A 12247-nucleotide genomic window follows, 5' to 3' on the forward strand; every position below is an offset into this window, starting at 1 on the left:
GAACCATGACACAGATCTTTACTCCAAACGCACCCTAAATGTTTATGATGTAAATATCACAATAAATGTATTGTATTATCATGTAATGTATTTAATAATGATAATACATTTTACTGTATTTTTGTTTGATTAAGCAACGTCGACATTTTCTTTAAATGTGTATAGTTGAACAAAGACAAAGGCAACATTTCTCTACGATAGAATTTCACATTGTGCAGACTTCTCTCATATGCAAAAGTGAGAATTTCAACGACAGAGATAAGCTTTACGAGTTTTATTTGAATTTGTAGTACAACATATATACATTTTAAATGCCTTCTTCCACTGAAATAATAACAAATAGTCTTTTAATTCTAAGTATTTTATACGGCACTCTAAAAAAATAAATATAAAAAAACAATTATATAACGTTTTAGTAAAAAATTTTCTATATCAATTGCAAAATCTCTTACATTCAGGAGTGTGGAAGGAAGGTAAATTACCATTCACGTTTTACTTCTTTTACATTAAAAATTTAAAGCCAATATCAATAATTGTATAATAATATTTAACTTTATTATAGTCCTCACCAGCAACCTCTTTTACCACAACATAAGTCTACTTCTTCTGTTAACTCATCGAAAAAAAGAAAGCCACCAAAGTATTTTTCTTTTTTTATATTGCCTATTTCTGTAAGAAACAAACTATCACCATCAACTATAATGTACTAACAACTAATATTTATTTTATGCTTGCTTTTTTGCAGCACAGAAGAAACAAAGAAAAAATATAGAGAAGACTAATCAACAAATCACGTGAGAAATATATGTACACATATACATATATATAAATATGTATATATTTGTAAATTAATATATATGCATATGTAATAATTACAACAATCTGTAAACTATATTTTGAGCATGTATAATGGTTTATGTTAACCTTTAAATGACATTATCATACTCTATTTTTCTAAAATATTTTTTCAGTGTGATCACTATTTTATAACTACTTACTATATTATTTAATTTAATCTTATGATAAAATAAATAAAAACACATCCGTGCAATAGCACGGACATCTCACTAGTTTCTACTATAATTGGATTGGATACCCCATTTCTACTATAATTTTTGGATACCCATTTCCATAGGTTAGTTTCACAATTTTAAAAGGAAAAAAAAAATCATAATTTGAATGGAAAAATGTGTATTTTTTTAATGGAAAAATCTGTATTTTTTTAATGGAAAATTCTATTGACGACCCTTAGACCTCTTCTCTAAGAATCTCATATGAGGAATATTTATTATATGATCCGATATGATTCGATCGTTTGTGTAATTTGCGTAATTTGATTATCTACTCTAAGAATCTTACATCGAGGAATATTAATATGATCCGATTGAATCGTTTGCATAAAGCCTAAGGTAGCAACCAAACTGGGAAAATATTCTATGATAAAAGACAATATGCTTCAACTTGGCAATCACACAAAAAAAGGGGTGTGTCTGCACTTTAAACTAGATGAGAATCTTTTTATATCTGTAGTTAAACACAGGCACTTCCCATGTTTAAATGATATGAAGGAAGATTTCAAAATGCTCTAACAATAAATAATCAAAACTTTACCTACCACCACATTAACATAATAGTAATTGTTCAAGCACAGCTTTCCAGAACTAGCTTTCCAGTTACATCTGTTAGTGGTGAAGCTATACTGTTGCAATATAAACAGATTGCAGTAATCTAGAAATGCCCAGATGTTTTCTTGTGTCCTGAACACAGCAAGTAAATCAAGAACCGCAAAAGTCTTGCCAAAATCGAAAACCAGCCCAGATTGTTTCTTCTGTCTCTGGACATAATGCAGCCACAATGAATGAAGACCCCCACAACAATCACAATCAAACTTCATACATATGGATCCCAAACTCATTCTCAGGAAAATTTGAGGTCAGGGCCTACTCTCTTTCCTGTAAAATTTTCACTTCACATCACAGATTCTTCACAACATTACAAGATTCCAGCTACTTAACGGGCTTGACAAAAGGTTCGATTTAGAAAACATGAAGGTTTAAGCTACATAAGTTTGACAACTAGGAGCCAATACACATGCCACATTATTTAGTCTTATGCTACATAATAATAGCTAACGACTCCATAAACAAGATAGTTTCTAAATCTAAGAGAGAATACGATCCCTCAAACTGGTTGATATGGGCAGACGGCTCATAAGGAGCCAACGGTTACACATGATGAAGAAAATGGGATTATGAACCCCCTAGACACCCTGGCTGCTTCTTTTCAGATCATTGTTCTCCTTGGTCAGAAGATCAATTCTAGATTGGAGGATGTTAATCATGGCTTGGGCACTCATCATCTCAAATTTCAATGTGTCTCTCTCTATTGAAACTTGGTGGATCTCATTTTGCAAATCTTGTATGAATTTCACGCAGCTAGGAGGCAAAGATGCATCAAGATTAGCAGCATCGAGCTCAGGAGGTACTGGAGTAGTCTCTTTGGGTTCAATGGACTCTAACAGTGAATACTCCACCAATGCAGAGAGAAAATTTCTCGTCGTCGGTGGTTTATTTGTTGCCGTTGTCATTGTTGACATTGTTGTCGCTGCTGTAGTTACAGAAGAGCCACGATCCTGAGTAGCCCCACTTGAGTTTTCTGATGCATTACAATTGGTAGAATTAGAATCATTATGCCGCCTTCTTTTATACATGAGCAGAGGCGAGGAGACTCGATCAACCACCAATGACAAGTGTTCCTGATCATTTGCCCCTGGTACAGGACGACCATCCAAACTGTCTTCTCGGTTAACCTGACACGGCACTGGATAATCATCTGGTCGTTCGATCTTGCATGCGGATAAAACATTTTGATCATGTCTAGGAAGATCCAAAGCCTTTTTGGTGGATTGAATATCCTGGAATAGTAAATCAATATCAAATTCAAGTTTTAGATGTATAGAGAAATGAAAATATGAAATCAAAGAATAAGGAGCTATAAAGGATTTCAGCCAACAATAATAGGAAATGCATATTCATCATATAATCCTCATTCGGCCTTAATATAAAAGCAAATGTAAATGTTAACTTCAATGAGAAAAACATGACATAGCACATTCTGATGTATCAACCATGGATGCTGAAGCCAAAACTGTACTGGAATTTGTTAATGCCGAAAAGCATAAATACATAATCACACAGTAAAAGTAAATAGACACATAACTCTTTCTTATAAGAAACCAAAACTAAATGAATGAAATAAAAGCACACAAGCTCGGCACAAGAAAACAAGCTATCCTCTAGAAATGATAAACAAAAAAAGAACAAAGACTACAAATAGCCACCCAATCCCGTGTCAACATGAAAGCAGGGCAAGTCCCCCACTAGGACTCCCAGTATCTAACTCTTCCCCCCTACAAACAGATCTTCACACCTTCTAGCCAGTCTTCACTACCCAAAGGATATTTAGCTCCTGAAACTCTCTCCAGTAGTCTCTCAGTTAACAATCTCTCAGCATTGGTGGTCTAACTAACCACAAATCAGGAGTTGAGTTCCCATTTTAAGGGGCTCACACTTTCCGGAAGGTTTTATTTATTTATTATTATTATTTTTAAGGAACATCCGGAGGGGATTCGAGCTCCAATTCCCGATATCTCTTTGTTACCAATCTACCTCTTGCAAAGAGGCAACTACAAATAAATACGAGAGAATTTGGGTAATTCATTCCATTTTGCTTCCCATTCATTTACTTAGTAAACGTGAATGGGAATCAAATTCCTTCTCACTCTAATTCTTAACAATTGTAGCAAACACATGGATTGCTTGACTTCTAAGTTCTTTCCTCTGTACTTCCCAATTTCTCCTTGATTCAATTCCAATAAATTTCCATTACAGATTGGTAAACACATCCTAAAATTTGAACACTTATAAGAAAATATCCATAGTATTGCAAAGGATACTACAGACCTTCACTTTTTGGAAAATTTTGGACCTTTACCTTAACTACCAATACCAATTCTTTCATCCTTGGGGATGGGGGCACAATAAATAATATCAGCCTAGTAAAATCTCAGTTACTTGTCTCCAGGCCTAAAAAACTCTAACAACAATGTCGGGGCCTCATGAACCTTAGGGCCTCATAAAGGATCGAAAGCTATTTTTCATATTGAAAGCTAAATGGCAGCACTTATTTACATGATTTGTGTTGCATTATATCACCCTAACGCAAAGAGTAGCGATGCATTATTTTCAATTCACACGTAAGGAAAGAGGTGGGGCAAGGATTAGAAAGTTTGTCCTAAGTAAACTGTGTTGATAGGAAATCTGTGATCAAAGATTTTCAATTTCTCGTACATGATCTAAAGTTATATTTCTCAATTCCACCCGCCTGGTTGATAACCGTGAGTTTCATACCTGCAAAAGATCGTAGGGCTTGGCAAGGACTTTATTTCTTTTTCTTTTTTTTTTTATTTGAACCTGAGCCTACTAAGCAAGTTTTGTTTTCTAATATAATTTAAATAAAAATAATAATTGGAATTAGATTGAGGAAGAATAGAAAAGGAAAGGGAAAATTGGAATACAAGGGTCATGTTTTTGCTTTTACAAATTGTTAGAACTCTTAGAAATTCCTAAATAGAATGGGAAGGAAATTAATCCCCTTTCAAATGCTTAGTAAATAGAGAGTATGAATAAAGGTCAAATTGATTATCAAAATCTCATTCCAGTTCATCACATCCTTTCCATGTTCTTTTGGGCATGGATAGTGCTATAATCTCATGCTTCCAGAGGCTAGTTAAGCAGCAGGGCTTATAATTTGCTACCACATGATCTATGGACTATGGTTAAATTTTTAGGGCCAATTACCTGATTAATGGCCATAAGTTTATTGTTTCCCAAAGATTGTAGGCTTTTGCAGGGCTCCAGTTTCTAACTTGATCCTTTATGCAGGTTCCGGGGATTTCTAGGATGTCAGAATTAAGATGGAATTGTAGCCAAATTCTCAAGAGCCTCTTCATCCAAGAACTCAATCCTCAATACGTCATTGGGATCACATAATTCCGAATTTTAAAGTAAAGATCATAATAATCAGCAATTAAGTCACTTCATCCTCTACTCCCCTTCAATAACACACCACAATGTCAAATATCAGTAGCTTCCATAGCTCCATCTTCTAAAGAATTATTAGTACTTTCGCTTTTGGATGGTTAATTATTTTTCCCAACAATGTCTTTTATTTCATGAGGGAAATGAAAAACAACAAAATAAATACAAAAGACTATTTTAATTCAACGCTGACTTTCACATCACTATAATCTCCCTAACTCTTGCTATTTCCATGAGAAACACACACATTTAGAAGAATATGTGATTATCTATAGACTATAGCCCATATTCTATCCTATTAAAATCAATGCATGTCCACATATATGGCAACAAGGGACAAAAAAGAATGGGCATTCAATCAGCTTGGTGACCTGTCGTCAAAGATGTTTTCTAATACGACAAACATGTCATCTTATTTGAACAGACAATTGAATTTCTAGTAAATACTTTTTTTTTTTTGAATTTCTCGTAAATACTTGGAATAAAATACAAATCTTCAATAATTTATCCCAGTTTTCAAAACTCATCTTGAGAGATAAATATGATTTGCAGCTAGTGACTTTCATTTTTCTCATGCATCTCCACTGTATCAACGAGATTCGCTGCATTTCTGCAAGATGCTACCATGAAAACGCCTTCAAGGCTTAATCTCATGAATAAAGTTATTCAAACAAGAAAAGTGGTGATGCAAGCACTGAAGATAGTTGTAGCATGAAGATTCAAGGTTCCCAATTGAAAGTTGATTGAAATTGAAAACCTTGCACATATGCTGGAAAGTCATCTTAAGGATGAAATTTGTAATTTAGAGGAAGATCCTTCTCATGATGGAAGATCCTTCTCATGATGGAAGATCCATATAACATGTTGCAAAGAAATCGATTAAAGGCTCAGCACAAAGATAGTTCCAAAAATTATGATTCTCTGGCAATCAATGACGTCTTCCTTCAGAATGATGATGTAAAGGAAAGGTAAAATATTGCAAAAAAAACAATCACTTTCCTTTGCAAGACGTATCCTTGACTATTTCTCTGCCAGCATAGTTTTATATCATAAGAGAGTTTGAGAAAATTGAGCAAGATCTAAGTTTCAGGATCCAGTGGACGAAAGAAATGATGAGATTGTGCCAGTTTCTTTAATTATCATGATGGATAATGATGGAAATTGCCCGTCCATTGCAAATTATTACTCTGGAAAATTCATAAGGAGTTTGCGACTTCAAGATCGTAAGTTCATAACTAGGTTTTGATACGTATGCAAATTGATGAAAGAAAAAAATTGCAATGTTAGATAGGAGAAAGTTCTTGTTTGTATTTGCTTTATGTAGCTATGACAAAATCAAGTGTTGTTAACACAATCATCTATCTTGGTTCAAAACTAGTACTATCCATTATTAGTTTGTTTCTTCCCGTTCCTGAAAATTTTCATTATTTTATCTTTTGGGTTGCCACTTTTGGTTTCACATAAAACTAATTTTGACGCCTACAGTTCGTAATATAACAAATCTCATCACTTAATTCTCATTAATTTGAGAGTGATCTAACAATACGGTCAATTGTTCTTGGTTCCTAAGGATTAAGGGTCAAGAAAGCTTTCACGCTCCAATTCCACATATGCTTCCAAAAATCAACAGACTTTAGGAAGGCTGTAAGATTATTATTGACTTCTACCTTTAACATATACACTATTCTTCACAAGAGCTGGTAACTGTTCTTGGTTCCTAAGGATTAAGGGTCAAGAAAGCTTTCACGCTCCAATTCCACATATGCTTCCAAAAATCAACAGACTTTAGGAAGGCTGTAAGATTATTATTGACTTCTACCTTTAACATATACACTATTCTTCACAAGAGCTGGTAACAATAACAGCCAATTATCTAATTCAAGCCTTCAATTATGGAATTGGTAAGCTGACTTGTGAAAATTGGTACACAAGTCCGTTTAGCACGGGTGCCATTGGATTTGGTTTCACTTGTAAGCTTTGAAAGTCTAAGAAGTAGAAGCTTCTATATGAATAAGCTCATGATCTACGAACTGAAGAAACTAACCACTTGTTTACTCTACTAACAGAAACGGGAATGAGATGAAAGGTAATCATTGTAATTCCACCTTAAACTTGGCTTCACTTGCTTATCTAGAGATCAAAAGTTGGTGGAATCCCCCTAAGAAATCGAATTCCTGAATAGGGGAAAAAAACCATCTGGTGGAGAGGCTTAAATCTCATTCCCTTTCCAAGTGTCATTGATACATAGGGAAGAAAAGGCAATAGATCCTCTTGCCTCCCTTGAATTAAGAAAATTCCAACCATTATGAAGATCTCAAAATATCTTCTATTAGTTCAGAACACACAATAAGAACAATAATTACAACCCTATTTTCTAAGAATATCAGCATTCAGGAAAGGATTTACGCCCTTTTACTAATTGGTTTTCATTTCTTACTGCAGCTACATGTGAATAGTGCTTTGACTTGATATACTCAGCAAGGGGAAATATACATAGGATTTAAAATTTAACTAAGAAATAAGAACTGCTTCACATGCTCGTTTGAATATGTTGAATCGTTGATGATTAATGCTTCCCTTCTTATCACCAATTCTGTACATAATAAGTCTAGCTGCCTATTAAAACGAACATAGTTCGGCAAATTTGGGAAAAAATCTTACTTTGCATACTTTAAGAAGAAAATCAAATGAAAAATAGCTGAAGCACATAAAGCACTAACCTGCATAACTGTATCCCCTTCAACAAGTGTGTCATGAGCATTGCTCTCAATGTACATACGGTGACCATTTCCTCCAATTGCATGGCGACGAGCTACTACTTCATTCGCATTGTCCACTCCGGGCACCACAGCAGAGTCATCGTCGTCCCACTCCTCCTCAATAAAAGGAGCATATCGCTGCCCACTTGGCGGTCCTATATTACTCTTGTGAAATATTCTACACAACACAAAGGCATCCTTTTCCACCCAAAAGGAAAACCACACAATTATTAGACAAAGAAAACAAAATCACCACAAAATAACCAATTTTCCGGTTCATAAACACCAACAATTGAGAAACATCATAAGACATAAATGATAGGAAAAGAAACTAACCACATTTCCAGTTATCGCTAACACAAGAAACAACAACAACATAAAAGCATCAAACAAGGTATGCGGTCAAGGCCCTTACCTGCGCGGCGCCAACCCCGGCTTTCTCTAACTCTTCATCAACAATCCTGTACTCGTGCATAACCCAGTTAGTTCGCTTACCATCTGGAGCCCGCCCGCTATGAAAAACCAATGTTTTCTTCAATCCAACAGTCCTGGAGTCGTGGCGGACCGGGCGGTCATTGCCAGTGGCCTTCCAGTATCCTTGGTTGGTTGCCCTGTTCATCCTAGCCCCATTACCATACTTCCTATCTAAGGCACTGAAAAAGTAGTATTCCTGGTCCCTGCTCTTCAAACTCGACTTATCTACATAACCCAAAGAAAAACAAGAATTATTAACAAGAAAGCACACACAATAAAATGTAGCCGAAGAAAACCTAAAAGCAAAAATCAAAGCGGAAATGGAGAAAAAGAAAGGGTTTGGGGGGTTCATTTTCACCTGCGAGGTCCCAAGGCTCGCTCTTGTAGACATCAACCTCGGTTATGGCGTTGAATCGGAAAGGCTTTCCACAGACCTTCCTCTTCAAATAGTAAATGACGAGCTCTTCGTCGGTCGGGTGGAACCTGAAGCCCGGCGCTAAAGCCGTCGGCGTTGTCGTCGTCGTCGTTTGAACTTTCGTCATCGTCGTTTGAGGCGGAGATGGCACCGACAGAGCAAGCAAGGTCGGCGGCGCCATGGAAGGGTGAGCTGGGGAAGACGATTCGCGGCCCATCGGAGGAAGAGAACGGCTGGGATTCGTCGAGCTCGGAAACCGATGAAGGTTAGGGTTTTTTCGGAAGGAGGGAAATTGGTGCAGAGGAAAGAGATAGGGTTTGATTGGGGATGAAGAAACCCCAGGGGTACCTTCAATCGCAAGAAAGAAAAAACTCTTACTAACAAATTAAAACGGGAAAAAACAACAACAACAATAACAAATCTCAAATGCCCTTTTCCGATTTTTTTTCTCTGTTTCTAGAATTAGTTTTGGATTAGATATTACGGAAAACGACAGTGTTAGAGAAAATCTAGTTGTAATGCCTTGTTTGGGCAACGGGAAAGGAGTAGGAAAATTTTGGGACTCCACAAAATGAAAGAAAAAAAGGTTACCTTTTAGTTCGTTAATTTATATTTTTTATTCGAGTTAAAATGTAATTTTATGTGAAAAATTTGTAATGTAATAAAAAAATTAAATATAATTATTTTTAAAAAAATTTTATTATAATAAATTTTAAATTTAAATCGATAAAATGAACGGAATTAAAATAATTTTATTTTATTATTAAAGATTTTTTTTATAATTTTTGTAAAATTAGACTGTTAATAATTTTTTATTTTTAATTATTAAATTTATGTTAAAATTTATAAATATTATATATTCTTTTAATAAAACGTAATTTTTATAAAATTTAAGGGTTAAAAATACAGAGCATTAAAGAAAATCCTTTTATTATTTTGTTTATAGTAAGGATAATCTTTCGTCTTTGGCAGAAAAAAAGGGTCAAAATTTTGAATGCCACGCTGGACGGCCACGTGGAAAATGAGGACCGCTTTTGTAACAGTAATGTCAGCAAGAGCATGCTATGACTTGATAGTATTTTGCCAGGTTGAGTCAGTGATTTTAGTGGCGTGCCAAAATTTAAGTGTTAATTACAGAAAAGTGATTCCTTTGAAAAGGCAAAAAACAAATTACTGAAAATGAGTATCATTAATAGGTAAAAAGGGAAATAAATGCTACCATAAAAAAGGTAAAAATATGTACTGCCCATTTTTCTCTGGAGGAAAAAAGGAAAAATAGCAATATATGATGTCAGGAAATTGTTTTTCTATTTTCTTCTTTGGTGAGATTTTCTCAAGAAGATATATTATTAAGATCAATTCCAATTTTGAGCAAGAGTAACGAAAAAAACTTGATTTTTTTAAAGGTGAAATTGCATTTCATTAATCATTACACTATTCATGCAATTAAAAAATTCATTTATGTATACTATATATTTAAATTAAAATATATAAACTTTGTTTGAATTTAACACTTCCTTATCGTCTTGATTTTTCCTTCTTGCTAAAAATGAAAACGAAGAGGAAAAAAAACTAGGCAGTGGGGGAAAAGTGTAAACAGGCAAAAAGGAATCTGGCTTAGTTAATGACGGCCAAAGAGATTAATTAGAATAAACAACACGTATTCTTAAGATTTTTACTTTTTTAGGGGATTTTAACTTTGAAAATCGGGAACTAATACTTAATGCAAATAACAAATAAATTTTTACTTTTTACGGTAAACAAGTAAAATTTGTGGCAACGGGAAGTGTACTAACAAGGAGTAAACGACACGTTACTTATTCACATGCTTCGCCCACAAGGCAAGTAAAGTTTTTTAGTGGGACCCGCGGGGCTCTATAAGAGGCCAGGTTGAGGCTTTGAGGCTTGAGCCACCGGTTTGTCTTTTATTTTCTTTTTAAATTTTAATTGTTTTGTCTTTTTATGTTCCTCAGTAAAAGAGTCCTTTTTGTTTTAAAAAAATTAAAAAATAATAATAAAAGAGCCCTTTCTAAAAAAAAAATAAATAAATAAATGTGGGATTAAGGCGATTGAGGATGGTGATCAGTTACAAAATATTGACCCACCAAGAGCAGCTTCTCAGCTTTTCAGAAAGATAATCAAACTTCCTCTGATTCTTTTCTTTATTCATTAGATTCTTTTCCAGATAGAAAAATCCTTTATATATTAATTATAAAAAAAAAACCCTTTGTATATTTCTTTGGGCAAAAAGGAAAATCTATCTTATATTTGGGTTTGCGTCGCGTACACACATATTTTTCGTTTTTTTTTTTTAAATTAGTCTATGTAAAATTACTCATGTCTCTTATTCTTTATTTTAATTAAATTTTAATTATTTTTATATTTTTAAATTTAAAATATGAATTACTTTTTTAAAAACTTTACTTTAAATCAAATTAAAAAATAAAAATAACAAAAGAACTAAATGAATAATCCATATTAACTACATTCGGTTCGTCTCAAATGTATTTTTTAAAATAACTAAACATTTTACAGTACAGAAAAACTAAAGAAAAAAAACAAATCTTTAATTATTTTAACTAAAGATATAAAATAGCTAACCCTATTCGAGATGCTCTCATATATAACTTTAACAACATTCATTTGTGTCAAATTGTTGATCGTTAATAATCAAGAAAAACAAAAGCAAAATTTTTTTCCCATAAAGTTAAAAGGGTATTTGGACAGGAGGGCACACAATTTTGACCGTATATCTGATAGAATTAAAAAAAATGAACCATTATACATAATTCTTTTTTTAGCCATTAGATATGTATTAAAATTTATTTGTTTTGAATATTTTTCATGCTGATATGATTTTAATTGGATTCAACAATATGTATTAAAAACTATTTGTTTTGAATATTTTTCATGCTGATATGATTTTAATTGGATTCAACTGTCAAAAGTAAGCCCTATCAGATAAATTCTCAATTTCCTACTCTTTTAGTAAAACAATTAGTTTTTTTTTTCTTTGGCTCAAATTCAATAAAACAATTACACAAAGTAGCATTAATCCTATAATTCATCGTGAAATTTTTTATGTGTCACTTTAGTTTTAAAATAGATAGTTTAATAACAAAGGTGTTAAAATTGCGTATAGAAGAAAAATAATAGATGGATCTTCAAAAGTGAGTGTCAAGATTAAAATGAGACAAATACGTTTGCATTTATATCATAATTTTGGATTAAAAAATTTTGGTTCAAACATTTTTTACTGTAATATTTTTCTTGTAAAAATTTAAATAAATATGAATTTATATTCAAACTTTCTGTTCAAACATATAAACTTAATGAATTATTGGTGGAAAAAACTCGCTTGGCAGAAATTGTTTTTTTTTTTTTTTAAGCCATTCAAACAATGTCATCCCTTTGTATAAACTTGAGAATGTCATCCATTTGTATAAAGTTGAGAAATGTAATATTCAATTCACTTGAAAATATCTTATATATTTATATTC

General features: G+C 33.2%; 1 protein-coding gene across 2 annotated transcripts; it reads right to left on the reverse strand.

The window, feature by feature from the left end:
- Nucleotides 1-1563: 1563 nt before the first annotated feature.
- Nucleotides 1564-9278, reverse strand: LOC21391390 (NAC domain containing protein 50). Of its 2 annotated transcripts, none has more exons than XM_024161660.1 (4): nt 8691-9278; nt 8274-8557; nt 7820-8056; nt 1564-2893 (listed from the first exon to the last, which is right to left on the reverse strand). In XM_024161660.1, the coding sequence occupies exons 1-4, from the start codon at nt 8962-8964 to the stop codon at nt 2261-2263; spliced, it is 1428 nt and encodes a 475-aa protein (XP_024017428.1). In that variant the 5' UTR covers nt 8965-9278; the 3' UTR covers nt 1564-2260. The 2 variants fall into 2 exon arrangements, with proteins under 2 accessions (XP_024017428.1, XP_010090441.1); XM_010092139.2 differs by having other exon boundaries at nt 1564-2914.
- Nucleotides 9279-12247: the final 2969 nt, after the last annotated feature.

This window comes from Morus notabilis, unplaced genomic scaffold (assembly GCF_000414095.1).
Source record: "Morus notabilis unplaced genomic scaffold, ASM41409v2 Scaffold1378, whole genome shotgun sequence".
Lineage (NCBI taxonomy): Eukaryota > Viridiplantae > Streptophyta > Magnoliopsida > Rosales > Moraceae > Morus > Morus notabilis.